Source organism: Microcebus murinus, chromosome 4, assembly GCF_040939455.1.
Source record: "Microcebus murinus isolate Inina chromosome 4, M.murinus_Inina_mat1.0, whole genome shotgun sequence".
NCBI lineage: Eukaryota > Metazoa > Chordata > Mammalia > Primates > Cheirogaleidae > Microcebus > Microcebus murinus.
The window spans coordinates 221,112-246,213 of NC_134107.1; the positions used below are offsets into that span (position 1 = coordinate 221,112).

A 25,102-nucleotide genomic window follows, 5' to 3' on the forward strand; every position below is an offset into this window, starting at 1 on the left:
GCGAGCCTGCGCCCCCCAAAGCACGCACACTCGGTGCACAGAGAGGGCGAGTAAGTTCCCCGGGTCGCACAGCGCGGGGGCAGGCGGGGCTGAGCCGCGGCCGGGGCACCGCGCCGCTCCGTCTCGCTCGCCGGCCGGGCTGTGCCGATTGTCCCCGCGCGGCGCCCGGAAGCGACCCTCAGTAAACAAAGCCGTGTGTGGGCGCAGCCCCAGCTGCCCCGGGCGCGCTGTCCAGCCCGCGGGGGGCGGGGGAGGAATGTTGTGAATGAACCCAGGGCCCGCCCCGAAACTCCGCGGAGCGCCGCGGCCGCGGGGGGTCCCCCCGCTCTGATTGGCCTCTGGAGCCCCGTGATTGACAGCGCCGCTCGCTGCGCGCCCTGATTGGGCGAACGCGGGGAGACGGGCGTCTCGGCGACCCAATGACCAGCGCGGGCTTGGAGACGGGCCCGGCCGCGCAGCCAATGGCGGGGGAGAGCCGCGGAGGCCGAGGGGGGGTCCAATGGGGACGGGCGGCGGAGGCGGGACGACGACGGAACTAAAGCGGCGGCCGAGGCAGCTTCATTGTTGTGAGGAGTCTTAAAGGGGCCGCATCGCCCGGCCGGCCCGGCGCGGGGCTGGGGTGGGTGCGGCGGCGGCGGCGGGGTTCCCGGGGCGGCCGAGCGCGGAGGAAGGCCGGGAAGGAGGGCAGGGGGCGCGGGAGCCGGCGGAGCGGAGCGGGCGTCGGACGGACCCCCCAGCAGGCCCCGCCCCGGCCCCGGCCCGGCCGGATGGACCCCCCAGCGGCCAAGCGGAGCCGGGGCTGCCCCGCGGGACCCGAGGAGCCCGGGGCCGGGGCCGCGCGCGGCCGGGGCCGGCCCGAGGCGCTGCTGGACCTCAGCGCCAAGCGAGTAGCCGAGAGCTGGGCCTTCGAGCAGGTGACCGCGGGAGCGCGGGGGGCGGGCGGCGCGCACCCCAGCTCCCTCCCCGCCCCGCGCCCCTCCCGCCCCACCCGGGCGCCCGAGCGGACCCCATCGGAGACACCCCTGCGAGGCCACCCTCCCCCACGATCCCTGGTCCTCCCCGAAACGCCCCCTCGGCCTCCCGTTTCTGTCCTTCAAACCCCCGCACCCACCACCCCCCTGTCCCTTCTCTGCCACCCCTGCGCCTCGGCGCCCCGGTCCCACCTCGGACACTTCCTTCCCCTCCCGCCCCAGATCCCTGGAACCCAGCCCCCTGGGACCCGCCCCGACCCCAGGTACCCCTCTCTGCCCACCTCAACCTCATCCCCCCACCCCCGCAATAAAGCACCCCATTCAGTCCTCACTCCTCTCTCCAGCCCCTACAACCTGGGGCTGGGGTGTCCCCACTGGGGACACCCACCTCCCCTGATCTTAGCCTGTAGAGACGCGGGCTCTCCTATTCCTGCTTCTCCGCACCCCTGCCTTACACCTCAAGTCGAAAACGCCCCCATCGCTCCAGATTCCAGCTCAAGACACCCCTTTCTTCTCCTCTCCTCCCTGCCCTGGAGCCTCCAGAACCCACCTGTCCCTCCAGGACCACCCCCCCTCCAGGTCCCGCCCACCTGGGGTCGCCCAGACCCTCCTGGGTAGCAGCAGGAATTACTCAAATGTCAGGGTCCCTCTGCCCTCCTGTGCCACCCGCCCTCCCCTCAGCCACCATGACCCTTCCCGGGGCACAGGGGTGGGCCTGGGGGCGGGCACCGGGACCCCTGCCTCCCTGGCTTCTGGGGGCCCTTTCCTAGCCTCAGTGTGAATCCCCAAGGAGCTGGAGAGTGGGTGGCTCCCCTAGGCTCTGTCCTCTGTCCAGCTCTGGGGGGATGTTCTTGGCTCCCTGGCCTCCCCGGAGTTAGGAAGTCAGCGAGGATGATGGGTGATTTGGGCCAAATGTGCACGGGGCAGGCTCTGATTCATGTGCTGGAAAATCCCTCCTTAGTCATCTGCCAACTGTCCCCAGGGCCTGGGCTGGTCACTGGCCCTTCCACTTCCCCCAGAAACGCAGGCAGGAGTCGGGGCTAAGGAGGGCCCCTGCCCCCTCACTGTGAGTGACCCAAACAGGATAATCGTAAAACCCTCTCCCAGGCTCCCAGGTACCTGCCCCTGGCCAGGCTGGGAGCTAAGAAACCTTTCGACCCACAGAAGCTCACGGAATCCACTGCAACCCTTTGGGAGTTGTTGTTCTTGTTCCTACTTTCAGGAAACTGGGGCACAGAGAGGTTGAGAAACTTGCCCAAGGTCACTCAGCCAGTGAATAGCAAGCCCAGATTGGAACACAGGCTTAACCAGCTCAGTTCATTGCCTGGAGCCCCAAGGGGTGGCCAGGACACCCTTCTCTTCCTGGGGACCCTTCCCAGGGGAGAGCCACGGACAGGAAACTGAGGAACAATGCCTGTCTCGGGACTTGGAACACTTTGCCAGCTCTGGGCCCCTGAACAAGTGAATTCACCCCACCTCTGAGCCTCAATTTCCCCCAGCTGTAAAATAGGGTAATGATTTAGTATCAACTCATGGGTTGTTTTGAGAATGGGGAAGGGAAGTCACATGTGCAAAGCATTTAGCATTGGCCAGGCGCCGTGGCTCACGCCTGTAATCCTAGCACTCTGGGAGGCCGAGGTGGGCAGATTGCTCGAGGTCAGGAGTTCGAAACCAGCCTGAGCAAGAGCGAGACCCCGTCTCTACTAAAAATAGAAAGAAATTAATTGGCCAACTAATATATGTAGAAAAAATTAGCCGGGCATGGTGGCGCATGCCTGTAGTCCCAGCTACTGGGGAGGCTGAGGCAGGAGGATTGCTTGAGCCCAGGAGTTTGAGGTTGCTGTGAGCTAGGCTGACGCCACGGCACTCACTCTAGCCTGGGCGACAAAGTGAGACTCTGTCTCAAAATAAAAAAAAAAAAGCATTTAGCATCGTGTAAGCTAAGAAAGCATGCACCTTAATCATTATTCTTATCATTTTTGTCTAACTTCCCCCTGCTCTGTCAAGGCCTGAGAGGTGGAAGGCTCTTACACCAGGACCCTGGGATCTGGCAGGAAGGAAGGAAGGGAGGGAAGCAGCAGAAAGTTCTAGAATGTTAACTGTGGGCCAGGTGTTCTCGTAAGCTCTTTAAATGCATTCATGCATGTTTCATCTTCACAATCCACAGGAGGGTGGGTACTGTTAATATCCCCACTTTATCCTTGAGAAAAATTCAGAGAGGCCAAGTGACTTGCCCAGGGTCACACTGCTGGTAAAAGCCAAGGTTTCTTTCTTTCTTTCTTTTTGTTTTTTGTTTTTTGTTTTTCTGAGACAGAGTTTTGTTGCCATGACATCAGCCTAGCCCACAGCAACCTCAAATTCCTGGGCTCAAGTGATCCTCCTGGCTCAGCCTCCCCAGTAGCTGGGACAGGTGTACACCACCATGCCCGGCTAATTTTTTTTTTTTCCAGTCTTTTTAGTAAAGACAGGGGGAGTCTTGCTCTTGCTTAGGCTGATCTCTGAACTCCTGACCTTGAGCGATCCTCCCACCTCGGCCTCCCAGAGTGCTAAGATTACAGGCGTGAGCCACCGTGTCCAGCCGATCAAACCCCGGTTTCTAACGCACCTCTTGCCATTCCTGCAGGTCGAGGAGCGGTTCTCCCGGGTGCCTGAGCCCGTCCAGAAGCGCATCGTGTTCTGGTCGTTTCCACGCAGCGAGCGGGAAATATGTATGTACTCATCGCTGGGCTACCAGCCCCCAGAGGGCGAGCACGACGCCCGGGTGCCCTTCACCCGCGGGCTGCACCTGCTGCAAAGCGGCGCTGTAGACCGAGTCCTGCAAGTGGGTGAGTGTTCGCCCCCACCCCTGCCCCGGGGGCCGGGAGGTCCAGAGCAGGCCTGGAGGAGGGGCAGTTCCGGGGATTCTGGGCAGGGGGACAGGAGGTTCTAGACCTCAGGCAGAGGGACCAGTGACACTTTGGGGCAGAGGTTTGGAGCCAGAGATAAGAATGATCCTAAGGCCGGGCTTGGTGGCTCACACGTGTAATCCCAGCACTTTAAGAGGCCGAGGCAGGAGGATTGCCTGAGACCAGGAGTTCAAGACCAGCCTGGGCAACATAGCAAGACCCTATCTCAAAAAAAAAAAAAAAAAAAAGACCCTATCTCTACAAACAAAATTTTTAATTAGCCAGGCGTGGTGGTGCACACCTGTAGTCTTAGCTACTCAGGCAACTCATGCAGGAGGATCACTTGAGCCCAGGAGTTCAAGGTCGCAGTGAGCTATGATCCTGCCACTGCACTGCAGTCTGGGTGACAGAGCAAGACTCTGTCTTTAAGAATGATCGTAGACCTCAGGCAGCCCGAGCCCGGCTCAGGTGGGAGTTGGACACAAAGATTTAGAGAGCCGAGGTGAGAGACAGCTTTAGACCTCAGGCAGGGAGCCTCAGGTAGAGGCTGGGATTTTAAAGGCTTAGAGCCGTTGTTGAGGGCTGATCTCAGACCTAAGACAGTGGCTGGGGGTGGGCGGGGGTTAGGTGGGAGCATAGAGGAAGAAGTTTACGGTCAACTGTGAGGGGTGGTCTTAGACCTCAGGCAGCGGGGCCCAGGTGAGGGTAGGGAGCCGAGGTTTAGAGCTGGAGGTGAAAACTGATCCTAGACCTCAGACCTCAGGCAGTGGGGTCCAAGTTGGGCTTGGGGAAGGTAACGAACCAGAAGGGAAGAGTTGCAGAGCCCGGGCTGGGGGAGATGAACTAAGGCAGAGGGAAAAAAAGCCTTAGAACTCAGGCAGCGGGGCTCAGAAAGGGACTAGTAGACGTGGTGCCAGGAAACAAGTGGAGGTGGGACTCTAGACCCCAGCCGGTCTCGCTGCCCAGGTGGTGGCCAGGGCTCAGCGAAGATGACCGCCTGTGGGCCCCGTCCAGCCCCTTGTGGGAACATGCCCCAGCCATCCCGGGCTGCCTGTGGCCACCTCCAGCCGGTATGAGGAAGCCATCTCTCCCCAGGTGACGCAGGCTGGGCCCGAGCCGCCCAACCAGTCGGATGAGCCTGGCACCTGGGCTGCCCAGGAGCCAGGGAGAGGCCCGGGCTGAGGGGCGACCTGGCCCCAGGCCCACCTCTTCAGCCCCTCACCTCGGGCCTTTGGCATCTCCCCAGGGAAGTTCAGGGGACTCCAGAAGCCCTGGCTGTAGCCATGGTAACCCAAGGGCCAAGCAAGCCATCTCTAACTCAGGGCTGCACTAATGTCATTCATAGTTAGAGTGAGAGCACGTGTTGACTCAGGTCTTGCGAGCACTTTCCAAGCATTAACTCACTTCGTTCCCATGACAACCGCCCGAGGAGGGTGGCACTTTGATTCTGGTTGGTCAAGTGGCTCGCGTGCTGGGTTACTCGGCCCCCCGGGCTTTGCACCCGGGCCTCGCGGTGCACCGCGGACCAACACCGCGGCCGTCCGGGAGGTGACGCGACAGTTTGGCGCTGGTTGTAGGGTTCCACCTGAGCGGAAACGTCCGCGAGCCCGGGGCCCCCGGAGAGCCCGAGCGCCTGTTCCACGTGTCCATCAGCTTCGATCGCTGCAAGATCACGTCGGTGAGCTGCGGCTGCGACAACCGCGACCTCTTCTACTGCGCCCACGTGGTGGCCCTGTCGCTGTACCGCATCCGGCACGCGCGCCAGGTGGAGCTGCGGCTGCCCATCTCCGAGACGCTGTCGCAGATGAACCGGGACCAGCTGCAGAAGTTCGTGCAGTACCTGATCAGCGCCCACCACACCGAGGTGCTGCCCACCGCCCAGCGCCTGGCCGACGAGATCCTCCTGCTCGGCTCCGAAATCAACCTGGTGCACGGTAGGGGCGCGGGGGCGGCCGCGGGGGCAGCTAACCACCACGTCGCTTGTTGCGAATCCCGCCGGTGGTTGCAGATCGGACAGGCAGAGGGCGAGGGCAGGAGGGGAGACCCTGAGCTAGGGAACAAGTGGGGGGTGCGGCCCCAGCGATCCCGCGAATGTCCACAGGACACGTCCATATCCTGCGGACATGCGTGGTGTCAGGGTGACGTGCGGGTGAGGGGGTATGCCAGGAGGTGTGAGGACAGGGAGGGTTTGGGGGCTCCACGGGGCTGTGTCACCCAGCTGGAACCCCGGGAGGGTGAGTGGCAGGTGGAGGCATCTGGATGATCCAGGGCGGGTCTGGGTGGGCACGGAGAGGATTCACGCCCAGGCATTGGAGTGAACCGATGTTCTGGAAACACGACTGGGGCGAGCGAATGGGTGATCCCCGTAGGTGAATGGGGATTGGTGCAGATGGGAGGTGGGTGGGCGGCTGGGTGGGGAGGGTTTTGATTCGGGGCACTGGGAAGGACTGATGGTGGTAGACAGATGGGGTTAGTGGAGAATGGAGGGGCCAATGGGGACACGGGTTGGGAGTGAGTGGATGGGCGCGTGGAAGGTTCATATGTGTGGACCAACAGGGTGGGTGGGCAGAGTGGGCGGGTGCCGTGTGTAGACTGGGCGTTTTGAGAGGTACTTGTGAACGAGTGGTTTGATGGGAGAAGGAGACAGAGAGTTGGGGGGGCGGATAGTGTGGTGGTTGGGGTTGAGGATGAATGGGAGGGTGGGTATTTTGAGTGGTTAGTTCACACGGATTGGGGAGATAAATGGAGGATGGATCAATGGGCTGAGCGAGTGGGAATGAGGGTGGAGGGTGGACTGATGTGGGGGAACTGACGTGGGGCGTGGATAGACAGAGAGTGGCTGGCATGACATAGCTGGGGTGGGTGGACGGGTGTTGGTTCAGGTGAGACAGATGAATGGATTGGGTGGATGACTGGGTGGATGAGTGAGCTGGTGGTGCTCGGGGCGGGGTGGGTGGATGGATGGATGGGCGGGTGGTTTCTCAGGTGAGATGGATGAATGAGTAAATGGAAGGGTAGGTGGTGTTTCAGGAGAGATAGATGAATGGATTGGCTGAATAACTAAAATGAAAAATGAGTAAATGGATGAATGAGCTGGTGATATTTTGGGTGGGATGGGTGGGTGGATGATTGGATGGTTGGGTGGATGGTTAGATGGTTGGGTGGATGGATGGGTGGTTGGGTGGATGGATGGGTGGTTGAATGGATGGATGGGTGGTTGGGTGGATGGATGGATGGATGGATGGGTGGTTGGGTGGATGGATGGGTGGTTGGGTGGATGGATGGATGGGTGGTTGGGTGGTTGGGTGGATGGATGGGTGGTTGGGTGGTTGGGTGGATGGATGGATGGGTGGATGGGTGGATGGATGGGTGGTTGGGTGGTTGGATGGATGGATGGATGGATGGATGGGTGGTTGGGTGGATGGATGGGTGTTTGGGTGGGTGGATGGATGGATGGATGGATGGATGGATGGGTGGGTGGTTGGGTGGATGGATGGGTGGTTGAATGGATGGATGGGTGGTTGGGTGGATGGATGGATGGGTGGTTGGGTGGTTGGATGGATGGGTGGTTGGGTGGTTGGGTGGATGGATGGATGGGTGGTTGGGTGGATGGATGGATGGGTGGTTGGGTGGATGGATGGATGGGTGGTTGGGTGGGTGGATGGATGGATGGATGGATGGATGGATGGATGGATGGATGGATGGATGGATGGTTGAGTGGACAGATGGGTGGTTGGATGGATGGATGGTTGGGTAGATGGATGGATGGTTGGATGGTTGAGTGGATAGATGGGTGGTTGGGTGGATGGATGGTTGGGTGGATAGATGGGTGGTTGGATGGTTGGATGGGTGGTTGGATGGATGGATGGATGGATGGGTGGTTGGGTGGATGGATGGTTGGGTGGTTGGGTGGATGGATGGGTGGGTGGTTGGGTGGGTGGGTGGGTGGATGGATGGATGGATGGATGGATGGATGGATGGATGGATGGATGGATGGATGGTTGAGTGGATAGATGGGTGGTTGGTTGGATGGATGGATGGTTGGGTAGATGGATGGATGGTTGGATGGTTGAGTGGATAGATGGGTGGTTGGGTGGATGGATGGTTGGGTGGATAGATGGGTGGTTGGATGGATGGATGGGTGGATGGATGGATGGATGGATGGATGGATGGATGGATGGATGGGTGGTTGGGTGGATGGATGGTTGGGTGGTTGGGTGGATGGATGGGTGGTTGGGTGGATGGATGGGTGGTTGGGTGGATGGTTGGGTGGCTGGGTGGATGGATGGGTGGTTGGGTGGATGGATGGGTGGTTGGGTAGATGGATGGATGGTTGGATGATTGGGTGGATAGATGGGTGGTTGGGTGGATGGATGGTTGGGTGGATGGTTGGGTGGTTGGGTGGATGGTTGGGTGGTTGGGTGGATGGATGGGTGGTTGGGTGGATGGCTGGGTGGATGCATGGGTGGTTGGGTGGATGGATGGATGGTTGGGTGGATAGATGGATGGTTGGGTGGATAGATGGGTGGTTGGGTGGATGGATGGGTGGTTGGGTGGCTGGTTGGGTGGCTGGGTGGATGGTTGGGTGGTTGGGTAGATGCATGGGTGGTTGGGTGGATGGATGGGTGGTTGGGTGGATGGTTGGGTGGTTGGGTGGATGCATGGGTGGTTGGGTAGATGCATGGGTGGTTGGGTGGCTGGTTGGGTGGCTGGGTGAATGGTTGGGTGGTTGGGTGGATGCATGGGTGGTTGGGTGGATGGTTGGGTGGCTGGGTGGCTGGTTGGGTGGTTGGGTGGATGGTTGGGTGGATGCATGGGTGGTTGGGTGGATGGTTGGGTGGATGCATGGGTGGCTGGGTGGCTGGTTGGGTGGTTGGGTGGATGGTTGGGTGGATGCATGGGTGGTTGGGTGGATGGCTGGGTGAGATGGCTGGGTGAGATGGACAGGCAGGTGGGCGAGTGGTGTGTGGGGGGGAAGGACGGAACTCTGGAATGGGTTGGGTGATTTGGAGGAGTGAATGCAGACACCTCTTCTCCCCACCCCAAGCCCAGCCCCAGCCTCCACTTTCTCTACCTCCCTCCGCACAGGTGCCCCAGACCCCACGGCAGGTGCGGGCATCGAGGATGCCAACTGCTGGCACCTGGACGAGGAGCAGATTCAGGAGCAAGTGAAGCAGCTGCTGTCTAACGGCGGCTACTACGGGGCCAGCCAGCAGCTGCGCTCCATGTTCAGCAAGGTGCGGTGCGGCCGGCGGGGCAGGGGCACCTCGGGGCAGGGGGCTCGGAGGGGCCCCCACCCCCACCCCCTCGCGTCGGCGCCCCGCCCCTTCCTCACCGCCCTGTCCTGGCACAGGTGCGGGAGATGCTGCGAATGCGGGACTCCAACGGCGCGCGCATGCTGATCCTCATGACCGAGCAGTTCCTGCAGGACCCTCGCCTGGCCCTCTGGCGACAGCAGGGCGCAGGCATGACGGACAGGTGCCGGCAGCTCTGGGACGAGCTGGGTGAGGCCCACACCCCGGCGCATGGCGGGCGCCAGGGCTCTAGCTCCCGGAGGGGCTTGCCCGCCTGGAGATCAGGCTCTGTCCCCTGCCGTCTCTCCCTGTTCATTTGACAAACATTTATGAGCACCGGGGGTGTGCTGGGGCTGGACTTCCAGCAGAGACACAAGAGAAAAATTCCTGCCTGCAGCTCGCAGGGGAGACAGATGAGAGATAGCCCAGGGGTTGACACACTTTTTCTTTTCTTTCTTTTTTCTTTCTTTCTTTTTTTTTCTTTAATAACTCCTTGCTGTCACAGAAGACCACGTTTTCTATAAGGGTGAGCGAGTCAATGTCACCACCTCTACAGGCCATCTGGTCTCTGTCTTGACTATTCAACTGTGCCCCGTATAGTAGAGAAAGCAGCCACAGGGCCGGGCGCGGTGGCTCACGCCTGTAATCCCAGCACTTTGGGAGGCCGAGGCGGGAGGATCGCTTGAAGCCAGGAGTTCCAGACCAGCCCGAGCAACATAGTGAGATCCGGTGTCTACAAAACAAAAATTAGCAGCGCAGTGCCATGTCCCCAGAGTCCCAGCTACTTGGGAGGCTGAGGCAGGAGGATCGCTTGAATCCAGGAGTTCAAGTCCAGCCTGGGCAACATAGTGAGGCCCCCTTCTCAAAAGAAAAAAAAGAAAAGAAAAGAAAAAACTTTATATAGGTGCTTTATTTATTTGAATTTCATATCATTTCCACAAGTTGCAGAATATTCTTTTGGTTTCACCACCATCACCACCACCACTATTTAAAAATGTAAAAATAAATCTTAGCTTAGAGGCCGATCAAAAGCAGGTGGTCGAGTTCAGTTTTCTCCACGGGCCGTGGTTCGCTGCTTTGCTGACCCTGTGTTAGAGGGTGGTAATTGCTATAGGAAGAAAAAAAAACAAAAAACCTTGAGAGGAATCTGGCCACCTGGCCTCGAGTCCTGATTTCTGACTTACCAGCTGTGTGACCTTGAACAAGTGGCATTACCTCTCTGTGCCTCAACTGTAACGTGAAAAGGCTATGAGTTGTAACCTCAGAGGGTCGAGGTGAGGGTTGAGCAGACCAGGGCCTGGTATACAGTAAGCGCTCCACAAGTGCATGCTGCTGCTGCCACTGGCGTGAATATTGAGCCCTCCCCATGCCTTTTCAGGGGCCCTGTGGGTCTGTGTCGTCCTGAGCCCCCACTGCAAACCAGAGGAGCGAGCGGGCTGGCTCCAGCTGCTCGGCAGGTGGGACAAGCTGGACGTGTGCCCGCTGGAGGAGGGCAACTATTCCTTCGACAGCCCCCGCCTGCAGCCCGCCCTGGCCCCCAGCCCAGGTAGGAGAGGGGGCCCTGCCTCGCCCCTCAAAACCACCACCACTGACTGTGGCCCCACTTCCCGTCATGGAGCTCTGTCCCGGAGGGTGGGGAGAGCAAAGGGGGCCTCGGCCCTTGGCTGTCCTCCAAGCCAAGAGGGAGTATATGCCGAGGGCAGGAGCAATGGCAGCCCAGTGGGCAGTGAAGTGCTTAAGACACCTGAAGTGCTGGGTGTCTAGTCTCCTGGCTTGGCCTCCTGCTAGCTATGGAGGCAGAAAGAGGGTGAGAGAGGGAAGAGGACAGGAGGAATCAAACAGAAGGGGAAAGGGAGATCTTGAGAAGAGACGAGGGAAGAGAAGCAGAGATGGATAGAGAGAGAGAGTGGGAGAGAAACAAAGAAGTGGAGAGGAGAGAAGAGAGAGAGATTGAGGAGACAGGGAAGGAGAAATGGCAAGTGGGAACAGAAAGACAGTTGCTCAACCTGTTTTCCATCCATTTTGTGGGGCTGTAATAGCTCCCAACACACACACACACACACACATACATCTTTGAAGGACTGATTTTTGCCCAGGGCCTAACCTCAGTCAGCACGGGGTGGGGGAAGCTGGCCACAGCTCGACGGCCAGGGCCCCTCTCACCAGGCGGCCTTGGGCGCCTCTCCTGCAGGCTCGGAGGAGGAGGAGGAGGAGACGGCAGCCACGACTTCCCGCCACACGGTGTTTGGCCGTGCCCTGCAGGCTGGAGAGCCGCGCTGGAGCGACGGCCACCTGCAGAGAATTCTGGCCAGCGACTCCTATGGCCCCAGCCTCACGGGCAGCGTGGGTGGTGACAAGCCGACCTTTGACCCCCAGGGCCGCCCACTCTGGCTGGGTGAACCTTTCCCCACTGCCTGCGCCCGCGTGGACGCCCTGCGCGCCCACGGATACCCCCGCCAGGCCCTGCGGCTGGCAGGTGCCCTAGTCAACACGCTCCGGCTGCAGCGGCGGCATCAGCTTGAGAGCTACAAGCAGCAGAAGAAAGGTGGGCACTGTCATCACCATCCTGTCCCTGGGGCTGCAGACAGAATTGCCAGCCACTGGGAGCCATGGCAAGCCAGGGTGTCCGTAGGTGCCACTCAGCATCCCACCAGGGAAACAGAACCCCACTGTCGGTGTCTCTCATGCAGAAAGGAATTTAATACAGGGGATTGAGGGTTCACAAAGCCACTGGAAGAGCTGTGGGATTGAAAGTTGGAGAAGCTGCTGCTCAAGTTCAAGAACTCAAAGGTGGGGCCGGGCGCTGTGGCTCACGCCTGTAATCCTAGCTCTTGGGAGGCCGAGGCGGGCGGATTGCTCAAGGTCAGGAGTTCGAAACCAGCCTGAGCAAGAGCGAGACCCCGTCTCTACTATAAATAGAAAGAAATTAATTGGCCAACTGATATATATATAAAAAAATTAGCCGGGCATGGTGGCGCATGCCTGTAGTCCCAGCTACCCGGGAGGCTGAGGCAGAAGGATCACTCGAGCCCAGGAGTTTGAGGTTGCTGTGAGCTAGGCTGACGCCACGGCACTCACTCTAGCCTGGGCAACAAAGTGAGACTCTGTCTCAAAAAAAAAAAAAAAAAAAAAAAAAAAAAAAAAGAACTCAAAGGTGTAGAGGTCATAGCAAACTGCTAACAGTGGCCCACAGCCCCCACGGGCGGGGGTGGGGGGGGAGCAGTTTGCAAGAGGACACTCAGTGCCTGCTGGCACAACCTCACGGCTGTGCCCTGCACACGGGCACACAGCTGCTCCAGGAGAATAATGGCCTCGTTCTCCGATCTCCCACATCTCGTGCAAAGGAGTCTGGGGAATGTAGTTTCTAAGCTGCCAGCCCCTGCAGCGGGCAGAGGGAGTGGGTGCCAGCCACACTTCTTTCTGGGACATGGACCCAGTATGGCCAGATCTTCCAGTTTTTCCAGAGAGGCCAAAACCCTGGATTATTTGATGTGGAATTTACTGATTTTGTTAAACATGGCCAACACATTCAAATTTGTGTTAAGAAAACAAACACACTGCATGTGCTCAAAAAAAACCACAGTTGCGGACTATGTATGGCAGACGGGAAGGAGGCCACCAGCTGAGTTCTCTGGGTGTTGGGGTTGCTGGAACAGCTACCAGGAAATTGAACAGTGTGTGTCAGGGAGGAACCGTGGGGGCTCTGGGCCCCGAGCAGTGCCCTGACCCAGAGGTGAGATCTAAGCTGAGAACTTAGGAATGAACAGGAAGTACCTGGGAGAAGGGGCAGGAGGAAGAGTGTTCCCAGGAGAAGGAACAGCATGGGCGGAAGCCTAGAGGCAAGAGAGTGCATGGTTTGGAGGAGAAGGTCTGAGCGTGGCCTTCCAGAGGGAACCGACACACGCTGCCTTATGGGGAAACTGCATATTGGTCCTTGGGCTCCTGAACACTATTCGGGCTTTGTCCTCAGGGTGGTGAGGAGGGATTAAGTACCAGGAGGAAGGGACTGACACTCCAGTTGGGTGTTTTAGAAAGCACCCAATGTCGTTCCTGTGCCCTGCCGGGCCTGGGCTCACAAACACTCGTGAGCAGAGGACGTGGCCACCAGGTTGGCAGGTGGTGGGCCCTGGGAGGCTGGGCTGGGGATCGGAGAAGAAACCCCTCCCCAGAGGTTTAGGCAGGTGGGCGGGCATTGAGCTCCCACTTTCTGCTTTCAGAGCTGCTCCAAAAAGGCTCCACCTGCATCACCAACACGGAAGGATGGGTGGGCCACCCCCTGGATCCCATTGGCTGCCTCTGCAGGGCGCTCCTGGAGGCCTGTCGCCTGGAGGAGGAGACCCTCGCCCTTTACCCAGGTACCCTTTACCCAGGTACCCACGTGGGAGGCCCTGGGCGGACATAAGGCAATCCCCACCCCTTAGCCACGCCCCTACCCTTGACCACGCCCCATGGCCAGTGCCAGGAGCCAATAGGCGTAGCCTCTCCTCAAAGTGAGGCCACCATAGGCCTAGCTGCTGCTAGAAGCAGGGGCCCCACCCTCTGGGAGTGCTGGGAGCTGAGTGCTGGGGGCTTCTGGGCTCCCCCTAAAGCCCGCACCCCCCAGGCTCCATGCCTGGGACCCAAGGGCTACGGGAGTCCTGGGGAAGGGGCTCCAGCTCCAGCAGCCCTGGTCCTGTTCTCCCCAGACTCAGGCTCCGAGAAGCGCAAGGTGCCCTACCAGCATGTGCCCGTGCCCGGGAGCCCTGGGGAGTCCTACCTGGTGCTGGCTCTGGAGGTGGCACTGCTGGGGCTGGGGCAGCAGCGGGCCCTGCCAGAGGGGCTGTACGCCCAGGACAAGGTGGTGCGCAGCGAGGAGCAGCTGCTGGCCCTGCTGGAGGAGGTGGACTTGGATGAGCGGCTGGTGCAGGTGCTGCGCAAGCAGGCGGCGCTGCTGCTGGAAGGTGAGGCCCCGGCCCTGGGGCCACCAAAAGCTAGCTCCTGCCCCGGGTCCTGTGGTGGCCTCCTCGCTGCGGGACAGGGAGGCCCCGCCCCTAGCCCCGCCTCCTGGGCCTTACTGCCCACTGATACGTTGGCGGTTCCCAAATAGTGGGATCCGGCTCTTGGTCCCGCCCCCTACTGCTCGCTGGCAACCAATAGCTGCTGCGAGTGGTGAGACCCCACCCCCTGCCTGCCTCGCAGCCAATGAGTCTAGTTGTTGCTGCTAGAGGGAGCCCACCCATCCCCATCCACAACGCGGGTGCCGCCCTCTGGCTCCACGCTGGGCCTCGCTGGCTCCGCCCTTGGCCTGGCTCTATTGGCCTGCGTGTAGTGAGGCCCCGCCCCCTACTGCTGCAAGGAGCCACTTGGCCCTGCTCCTTCCGGGCCCTCTTTGATGCTGTTGGACCTTGCTGGTCTCGGCCATTGGCTCCGCCCTCCAGGCAGGTGCAGCCCCATCTCCACCTTCTGGCCTCACCTTGCATCCGAGTCCTGCCCCCCACCAGATGTGGCCCAAGGTCTCCTCTTTTCTTTGGCTAACCCCTACCCCCTGGACCTCCCTGGCCCCAGCCACTCTGTCCCGGGGCCAGCCCATCCTCCGCTTTGAGCCTGAGGCCCAGGGAGACCTGGGGAGAAGCGGAGGCGAGCCCCAACTTGGGGGCTGAGCTCAGGCTGTCCCTGCAGGGGGTCCCTTCAGCGGCTTCGGAGAGGTGCTGTTCCGGGAGAGCGTGCCCATGCACACCTGTGCCCGCTACCTGTTCACCGCGCTGCTGCCTCACGACCCAGACCTGGCCTATCGCCTCGCACTCCGAGCCATGAGGTGAGGACAGGCGGCTGGGGACATGGCCAGAGTGGGAGCTGGGGGGAGGAGTCGGGTGGGAGGAAGGCTCTGAGCCCTACCTTCCAGCCCGAACTCCCAGACTGATTAATGCAGTCTCCCTCATCCCGGCATTCAGTGCTGCCATGTGCTTTTCATGATTAAATATAAAAGTGCAGCAGTGTTTTGAGAAGATCCACATGGTACAGAATTCAAAAGGTACACAAAGCCAAGCCCTTTTCTGGGCAGGTTTGTCTCAGCCTGCCCAAAACTCTCCGCAGGCAACCAACGTTACCACTGCCTTACCTATATCCTGTAAGAGCAGAGATTTCTGCAAACTCACAACCTGGAAATTGAACATCATTCCTCCTTGTATGCCCATGATATATCCTGTACCTATTCTTTGCATCTTGTTTGCACTAAGCATGGCTTCTGTTACAGACTTTGTCTTATCACGTAGTATGTGAGTCACTGTATAGTATTGTACTGTAGGGATGCATCATTAAAAAAGCAGTCAGGGTCTGGCATGGTGGCTCGCTTCTATAATCCCCAGCACTTTGGGAGGCCAAGGCAGAAGGGTCGCTTGAGGCCAGGAGTTTGAGACCAGCCTAGGCAACATAGTGAGACACCATCTATATACAACAACAACAACAACAAAAAATTAGCCAGGCATGGTGGCATGCACCTGTAGTCCCAGCTACTTGGGAGGCTGAGGCAGGAGGATCATTTGAGGTTGGAAATCTGAGGTTGTAAGGAGCTATGATTGCATCTGTGAACAGCCACTGCACCCCAGTCTGGGCAACATAGCAAGACTCAGTCTCTTTTTTTTTTTTTTTCTTTTTTGAGCCAGAGTGTCACTTTGTTACCCAGGCTAGAGTGAGTGCCGTGGCGTCAGCCTAGCTCACAGCAACCTCAATCTCCTGGGCTCAATCAATCCTTCTGTCTCAGCCTCCCAAGTACCAGGGACTACAGACATGCACCACCATGCCTGGCTAATTTTTTCTCTATATATTAGTTGGCCAATTAATTTCTTTCTATTTGTAGTAGAGACAGGGTCTCGCTCTTGCACAGGCTGTTTTCGAACTCCTGACCTCGAACAATCCGCCTGCCTCGGCCTCCCAGAGTGTGCTAGGATTACAGGCTACAGGCGAAAGCCACCACACCAGACCAAGACCCAGTCTCTTTTAAAAAAAAAAAAGCAATTTGGGGTGTCTTTCCAGAATATTTGGAAAGAACAATGAATAAAGCTTTTATATGTGAGACTTTTTGTCTAAGGCAGGGCTCTGCAAACTACAGCCCATAGGCCCAATTTGGCCTTGCCTCCTATTTTTGTACAGCCGCTGAGATCAAAATTATTTTTATGTTTTTGAATGGTTGGAAAAAAATCAAAAGAAAATCTTATGATAAAGTGAAAAGTCTATGATAGTCAAATTTCAGTGTCCAGAAATGGTTTTGTTGGCACACAGCCATGTCCATTCATCTGTGAATTGTCTGTGGTTTGTTTTGCATGACAATGGCAGAATTAAGCTGTTGCAACAGAGACCAAATGGCTTGCAAAGCCAAAAATATTGGCTGTCCAGCCCTTTGCAGAAGAAAAGGTTCTGACCCCTGGTCTAAGTTCATGACTCACAGTAATCCATATAATCTTCAAAACAACCCAGTAAAATAAGTATGTTTAGTCTCATTTCCCACATAAAGAAACAGGCTTGGGCCGGGCGCAGTGGCTCACGCCTGTAATCCTAGCATTCCAGGAGTCCAAGGTGGGAGAATCGCTTAAGGTCAGGAGTTCGAGACCAGCCTGAGCAAGAGCGAGACCCATCTCTACAAAAAATAGAAAAATTGTCTGGGCGTGGTGGTGCATGCCTGTAGTCCCAGCTACTCAGGAGGCTGAGGCAGGAGGATCGCTTGAGCCCAGGAGTTGGAGGTTACAGTGAGCTGTGATCAGGCCACTGCACTCTAGCCTGGGCAACACAGTGAGACCCTGTCTCTAAAAATAAATAAATAAAATAAGAATTTTTAAAAATATTTGAGCAGGCCGGGCGCGGTGGCTCACGCCTGTCATCCTAGCACTCTAGGAGGCCGAGGTCAGGAGTTCGAAACCAGCCTGAGCAAGAGCGAGACCCCGTCTCTACTATAAATAGAAATAAATTAATTGGCCAACTAATATATATAGAAAAAACTAGCCTGGCATGGTGGCGCATGCCTATAGTCCCAGCTACTCGGGAGGCTGAGGCAGCAGGATCACTTGAGTCCAGGAGTTTGAGGTTGCTCTGAGCTAGGCTGATGCCATGGCACTCACTTTAGCCTGGGCAACAAAGCGAGACTCTGTCTCAAAAACAAAACAAAAAAAAAAGATTTGAGCAAAGAAGGAAGGGAGGGGAGAGAGCTACCAGGACATCTGGGAAGAGTGTCCCAGGCAGAGGGAACAGCCTGTGCAAAGGCCCTGAGGCAGGACTGTTCCATCTGTTTGGGGACATTGAGGGGAACAGTGGCTGGAGCCGAGCCAGCAAAGGGGAGGGGTGTCATAGAGGGATTAATGGGGGGCATGTCAGGACACAGGTCACCCCCTCACCTCTTGGGCGGCCACGTGGCTCTCAGTGCCTGAGTGAAGCAGTGTTTATTTGGCCCAATCCCAAGCGAAGGGCATATTCCAGATCATTCCCCATCCAATTATAAGCGCGGCGATGAGCATCTTGCCCACGCATCTTCCGTCTCCTCGGGCTCCCAGGGCGCTGCCGGCCTGGGGGAGGGGGCTGGGGCTGGGGCGGGAAGCTTCACTGCCTCCCAGAGAGAATGGGGACGGCAGCCCCGCCTCACCAGGGACTCCCATGTCCCCTCGCCCCAGGCTGCCTGTCCTGGAGACGGCGTTCCCGGCCGGAGACCCCCACCCCAGCCCGCTGGACCCCATCACGAGCAACCGCTTCCCCCGCTGGTTCATCCTCGGCCACCTGGAGACCCGGCAGTGTGAACTGGCCTCCGCCATGCTGACGGCCGCCAAGGGTGAGGGTGGCAGCGGTGCCCAAACCCCTGTCTTCCTCCTCTGCCTCCCTGTCCCTCTTCCTCCCCCTCGTCGTGCCTTTCCTACCTCCTCTGGTCCTGTTGCCAGATTTCCTCGGCATTCCTTGAGCCGCTTCTGCAGGTACCAGGCACTGCCCCCGGTGCTGGGGGTGGGGCAGGCGGCAAAGCCACCCCAGACCCCCTGCCCTGTGGCAGCACCACTCTCTAGTTGGAGGGGACAGTGACGCAGGAACTGACAGGGTAGGAAGCGCCGTGCAGGGGAACGGAGCAGGTGGACACATTTGAGCAAAGGCCTGAAGGTGAGGGCACTGCTAGCTGTGCAGGGACCTGGTGTCCTAGCTCGGGCTGCCACAACAGAATGCCATAGCCCGGGCACCTGAAAGGACAGACATTTATTTTCTCATCGTTCTGGAGGCTAGAAGTCTGAGACCAGGGCGCCAGCATGGTCAGTTCCTGGTGAGGGCTCGCCTCCTGGCTTCTAGACGGCCGCCTTCTCGCTGTGTCCTCCCATGGCGAGAAGAAAGAGAGAGAAAGGGACAGAGAGGGAAAGTTAAAGCTCCTGGTCTCTTCTCGTAAGGGTGCTAGTCCTCTCATGAGGGCCCCACCCTCATGACCTCATCTAAACCTAATGATCTCCCCAAAGCCCCATCTCCAAATAGTGTCACATTGGGTGTTAGAGCTTCAGTGTATGATTGGCAGAGGGGCAGTGGGGGGAGGGTGCAACCCAGTCCACAGCATCTGGGAAGAGCATTCTAGGCAGCAGGAACAGCCAGTGCAAAGGCCCTGTGGCTGGACCATGCCTGTTATGTTTGGGGAACAGAGAGGAGGCCAGTGTGGCCGGAGCAGAGGGACAGGGACTTATGGGGTCTGGATCAGTGATAGTCACAGCAATAAAGGCTGACATTTGTGTAGCTCCTTGCCACGTTAAGGCCTTTCGAAGTATGGGCTCGCCACGGCCCTGTGAGACAGGTTGCTTTGCCTTAGTGTCACCCATTTTACAGAGGGGACAGCTAGGAGCCAGAGCAGTGAAGTGGCTTGCTCAGGGCCACACAGCTAGTTGGCATTAGGACAGGGATTTGAACCCCGGCTTTCTGGGTCCAGGATCAGTACTCTCGAAGGTGAGGGGTCCAGAGGGTCACGAGGTGGCTTCTCCCAGGAGACAACTGGGAGGTAACCAGCAGAGGGAAGCACAGAAAGTCCAGATTTGCCCCAGGGAGGGGGCCTGCGTGAACAAGTCGGGCAGCTGCAGGGGCTGGTGCGGGAGTACGGCCAACGGTGCCCTCTGGCCCTTCCTTCGCCCAGGGGACCCTAAGTGGCTGCACGCGGTCCTGGGCTCCATCCAGCAGAACATCCACTCTCCGGCCCTGCTCTTCAAGCTGGCGCAGGACGCCTGCAAGACAGCCACCCCAGCCAGTGCGCCGCCGGACACCACGCTGCTGGGCATCGCGTTGGAGCTAGGCCTGCAGGTGAGGGCTGCCAGGTGGAGGCGGGAGGGAGCTAGGCCTGCAGGTGAGGGCTGCCAGGTGGAGGCAGGAGGGAGCTAGGCCTGCAGGTGAGGGCTGCCAGGTGGAGGCGGCAGGGAGCTAGGCCTGCAGGTGAGGGCTGCCAGGTGGAGGCGGGAGGGAGCTAGGCCTGCAGGTGAGGGCTGCCAGGTGGAGGCGGCAGGGAGCTAGGCCTGCAGGTGAGGGCTGCCAGGTGGAGGCGGGAGGGCCATGCTGCTTCGGGGCGGGGCCTGAGTGTGAGACACGCCTCTGGGCGGGGCCTAAGTGTGAGCTGCCCCTCTGGGGTGGGGCTGGGATGTTGGCCACACCCCCTAGTGGGTGTGGTCTGCGTGTGAGCCGCAGCTGGGGGCGGGGCCACAGAAGGTCAAGGTCCCTGAGTAAAAGTCCTGGGAGTGAGGGAATGATGGGTCACCTGTCGCGGTGGCGGGGCTTATGAATGAGCCTCTGGAGGTGTGACTGAGAACGAAACAGGGGTGATCACTGGAGGGAAAGGACAGGACTGCAAATGAGTGGGTGGGTCACAAGAACACGCGGGCCTTGTGGGCGGGGCCTGAGACTGATGGGCCATTGGTTGGGGACCACGGGTGGGTGGGGTTGAGGCTGAGGGTGGGACAGAGCCTACCAATAGGAGCTTTCTTGGAGGCGGGGCCTGAAGACAAAGTGGGGGACCGATTCACCCCTGAAGGGCTGGCCTGGGGGATGGTCCCGAAGTCCGGAGCCACCCCTGGGAGCGAGTCTGCCGCTGAAATTCCTGTAGGCGGGGCCTGCAGCTGAGGGTCCTGGCCCTCCCCAGGGGCTGGGCAAGGGACAGAGCAAGGGGTGGTGCTGCAAGGGCAAGTCTGGGAGACAGCCTGCAGGGAAGGAGTGGCCGCAGGGTGTGGGCCCCAGGGGACCTGGGGGGACGGAGGCTGAGGGGATAGAGAAGTAGCAGGTGCATGGGGCCGGGGCCTCAGAGAGTGGCCTAGATTCAATAAGAAAATGAGAGGTCTGGTGCGGTGGCTCACGCCTGTAATCCCAACACTTTGGGAGGCCGAGGCAGGAGGATCGCTTGAGGTCTGGAGTTCGAGACTAGCCTGAGCAAGAGCAAGACCCCATCTCTACTAAAAACAGAAAAAATTACCCGGGGATTGTGGCGTGCACCTGTGGTCCCAGCTACTCGGGAGGCTGAGGCAGGAGGATTGCTTGAGCCCAGGAGTTTGAGGTTGCTGTGAGCGAGGCTGACGCCACGGCACTCTAGCCCGGGCAACAGAGCAAGACTGTCTTAAAAAGACAAACAAACAAAAAACAACCCCAGCCACAGCAGGAATATAGGGACAATAGCGGCTGGCCTAACCCGGGCACTTTCAAGCAAGAAGCACTGTGCAAAGACCTTGACCCACATAATCCGTTTAATTCTCACAACAATTGGATGAGGTAGATACTATTTTTAGCCCCACTTTACAGATGGGGAAACTGAGGCCCAGAGAGGTGAGGTCACCGGCTCAAGGTTCATCGGCTCAGCCGTAACCTCCAAGCTTTCCTGGGCCCCTCCAGGGGCCAGTCCAAGACACGGAGCGACCCTCTTCCTCTTCCGTGCCCCCCCCACCCCGCAGGTGATGCGGATGACCCTGAACACCATGACCTGGCGGCGGAGGGAGATGGTGCGCTGGCTGGTCAGCTGTGCCACGGAGATCGGTGAGAGCCCTGGGGGACGGGCCACCCACCTCCCCACTGTGGTTCTGCACCTGCCACCCAGGGAACCAGGCAGGCAAGAAGGAGCAGCATGGAGTTTCCCCTCACTCCATCCTGTGCTCAGGGCTAGGCTGGGAGGCATTGAACAAAGGCCCAGAGGGTGGCCAGGCTGATGTGGTGGGGGGGTCACATCAGTGTCCCACCCCAACTCCCAACTAGTCCAGCTGCTCCCCTCTGATTTCTTGGAAAAGTGAAACAAACTCTCTATCCAGGCCAGGCGGGGTGGCTCACGCCTGTAATGCTAGCACTCTGGGAGGCTGAGGCAGGAGGATCGCTTCAGATTAGGAGTTCTAGACCAGCCTGAGCAAGAGCGAGATCCCAGCCGGGCGAGGTGGCTCACAACTGTAATCTAGCACCCGAGGCGGGTGGATCGCTCAAGGTCAGGAGTTCAAAACCAGCCTGAGCAAGAGCGAGAAAATGAGCTGGGCATGGTGGCGCATGCCTGTGGTCCCAGCTACTTGGGAGGCTGAGGCAGGAGGATCGCTTGAGCCCAGGAGTTGGAGGCTGCTGTGAGCTAGGCTGATGCTATGGCACTCACTCTAGCCAGGGGAACAGAGTGAGACTCTGTCTCAAAAAAAAAAAAGAACGAGACCCCATCTCTACAAAAACTAGAGAAATGAGCCCGGTGTGGCATTGCATGCCTGTAGTCCTAGCTACTTGGTAGGCTAATGCAGGAGGATCACTTGAGCCCAGGAGTTTGAAGTTGCAGTGAGCTACGCTGATGCCACTGCATTCTAGCCCAAGTGACAAAACAAGATCATGTCTCAAAAAAAAAAAAAAAAAAAGCAAAAAGAAAAGAGAGGCCAGGCGCAGTGGCTCACACCTGTAATCCCAGCACTCTGGGAGGCCAAGGCGGGCGGATTGCTCAAGGTCAGGAGTTCAAAACCAGCCTGAGCAAGAGCGGGACCCCGTCTCTACTATAAATAGAAAGAAATTAATTGGCCAACTAATATATATAGAAAAAATGAGCCGGGCATGGTGGCACATGCCTGTAGTCCCAGCTACTCGGGAGGCTGAGGCAGGAGGATTGCTTGAGCCCAGGAGTCTGAGGTTGCTGTGAGGGAGGCTGACGCCATGGCACTCACTCTAGCCTGGGCAACAGAGCGAGACTCTGTCTCAAAAAAAAAAAGAAGAAGAAGAAAGAAAGGAAAACAGAGTCTCTGTCCAGCCTGGGGTTGGGATGGGGGTGGGGGAGGATCCGTGGGCGGTGTGGGGCAAATCCGGGCACACGCCCGCCCGGCCCTCCTGAACGGTTCCCCCGTTGCCCCCCCCAGGCCCACAAGCCCTGATGAACATCATGCAAAACTGGTACTCCTTGTTCACGCCGGTGGAGGCGGCCACCATCGTGGCAGTGACGGGCACGACGCACGCCACGCTGCTGCGGCTGCAGCTGGACACGGCGCGGCGGGAGGAGCTCTGGGCCTGCGCGCGCACGCTGGCCCTGCAGTGCGCCATGAAGGACCCTCAGAACTGCGCCTTGCCCGCCCTGACCCTTTGCGAGAAGAACCACGCGGCCTTCGAGGCGGCCTACCAGATCGTGCTGGACGCCGCGGCCGGCGGCCTGGGCCACGCTCACCTCTTCACGGTGGCGCGCTACATGGAGCACCGCGGCCTGCCGCTGCGCGCCTACAAGCTGGCCACGCTGGCCTTGGCGCAGCTCAGCATCGCCTTCAACCAGGACAGCCACCCGGCCGTCAACGACGTGCTGTGGGCCTGCTCGCTCAGCCACTCGCTGGGCCGGCACGAGCTCTCGGCCATCGTGCCCCTGATCGTGCGCAGCGTCCACTGCGCCCCGATGCTCTCCGACATCCTGCGCCGCTGGACCCTCTCGGCGCCCGGCCTGGGCCCCCTGGGCGCGCGCAGGGCCGCCAAGCCGCTGGGCGCCGACCGGGCCCCGCTGTGCCAGCTCCTGGACGCCGCGGTGGCCGCCTACATCACCACCAGCCACTCCCGCCTCACGCACATCAGCCCGCGGCACTACGGCGACTTCATCGAGTTCCTGGGCAAGGCCCGGGAGACCTTCCTCTTGGCGCCCGACGGCCACCTTCAGTTCGCCCAGTTCTTGGAGAACCTCAAACAGACCTACAAGGGCAAGAAGAAGCTCATGCTTCTGGTGCGCGAGCGCTTCGGGTGAGGGGCGGCAGGGCGCGGGGAGTGGGGGCCCCGTCTCCCCCGCCCCCTTGTCCCCCCGCTCCCCAGGGGGGGCCTCGGCACTGGAGGCCCATGTGGCATTTCAGTATTAAGTCAGGGAAGGAGGCCCGGCTGGAGATGGGAGGCAGGGGGGTGGCGTCCTGCCACGGCCACGTGCGTGCCTAGGGGTGTGCGAGCGAGTGTGCGAGACTGTAGGAGCAGAAGCCATACCACCACCCAGGAGCCTGGAAGGGGGTGTGTGCTCGGGCAGCAGGTAGCACCCGGCCTGGGGCACCCCCAAAAGCAATAGGCAAGCTCCCCCTCTCCAAACTCACTGGCTTGGGCTCCAGGAGGCGGCAGGGGGGGCAGGACTTCCCAGAAACTGGCCCACTAAGTCGATGTAGCAGACCCTCCCCGAACCCCAGCCCTGGCGGCCAGGGCACTTGCATTAGGGCATCTGAGCCCCCCGTGCCCTCCCCCCGCCCCACTGCTCAGGGTCCCTAGTCTGCAGCCTCCCGGGCAGCTGCCCAGCCAGGACCGGTGTCTCACCCCACTGAAGGATTTGAGGAGGCTTCAGGCCTCAGCCACATACCTCACCCCCCTCCCCCCGTGTCTGGCCAGGACGTCCGCTCCCCACCCCGTTCCCTTGGGCACCAGGGTCCCAGGGTGGGCTGGGGGGGTGGCCATCACTGCCCCTTGCCCCACCCGCTAGTCACTGGACATGCAACTCAGGAACCGAGCCAGGCTCACACACTGCCCCTCCCAGCCTGGTGTGGGGGACACAGGCCCGAGAGAGCCAGGGACCCCGCCCCTGATCTGGAAGGAAAGAGACCTGGTTCTTGGCATTTTCTGGCTGTCTTGTCTGCCCCTTTCCCCTCCTGTCTCCCTGCTTCAGCCATTCGTCTTACTGTGTCCATATTTCTCCACGTCACTCTCCCTGTCCCAGATGCTGCCTCTCTCTGGCCACCCTTCCCCTCCCCTGCCTTGGCCCAGAGGGGAGGAGCAGGGAGGGCGTCCCACTCCCCAGTCACCTCCCCGGCACCTTCCCCCCTCTTGTGTATTAAGGACAAACGATCACGTCATTTTGTAACTTTTTTTCTATTTATTGAACCACATATTGTATATCTGTGTTTTTTTTTCTCTTTTCTTTTTTTAAAGATCGAACACAGCTCTTTTTTTTTTTTTTTAATTTTGAGACAGAGGTTCGTTTCCCCCCCTTACCACTTCGGGCCAGGGTCACCCCGTTTCTTAATCATAAAAAAGTCTGCAGCCTCATTTCTGTCATTCAGTCGTCACAACAGCCTTGAGTCTGTAGGATTACCGTGTCCATTTTACAGACGAGAAAACTGAGGCTGCAAAGTTGAAAGAGACAGGATCCATTCAGCGCCTCGCTGGGGCCACGGAGCCTGCCGGCCCCAGCCGCACCCCAAGGCACCCCAAGCCGCACGGCCCGTGCACGGCTGCGAATGGCCGCTAGGGGGTGCCCTGGCTCCGGACACCAATACTGGGGGGGTTGCTTGTCTCCAAACTGCTGCGCGCGGGAGGCGGTGGCGGGTGCTGGGTGCAGCCGGGTAGGGGAGACACCCCGACCAAAATCGGTAACGCCGGGCTCAGCTCGGCCTCGGTGGGCGGGGCCACGGCCGAGACCGGACAGGCGGGGTGGGCGTGTCCGGACGGCGAGGGGCGTGGCCAGGCGTGTCTGGGATCGCAACCCCAGGGAAGAGGCTCCCAGTCCCCAAATGCGATGTGGGGTCTGCGGGACGGCGGGGAGCAGCTTACT

The 25,102-nt window shown here is 59.3% G+C and overlaps 1 protein-coding gene across 1 annotated transcript; it reads left to right on the plus strand.

The window, feature by feature from the left end:
* Positions 1-560: 560 nt before the first annotated feature.
* ZSWIM4 (zinc finger SWIM-type containing 4) lies at positions 561-24,444 on the plus strand. The gene is made up of 14 exons (XM_076001427.1): positions 561-914; positions 3,595-3,796; positions 5,434-5,790; positions 8,945-9,093; positions 9,210-9,360; positions 10,529-10,696; positions 11,342-11,695; positions 13,368-13,505; positions 13,836-14,090; positions 14,809-14,944; positions 17,787-17,941; positions 19,262-19,425; positions 21,054-21,135; positions 22,467-24,444. Exons 1-14 carry the CDS (start codon positions 768-770, stop codon positions 23,324-23,326), a joined length of 3,318 nt encoding a protein of 1,105 aa, XP_075857542.1. The 5' UTR covers positions 561-767; the 3' UTR covers positions 23,327-24,444.
* Positions 24,445-25,102: the final 658 nt, after the last annotated feature.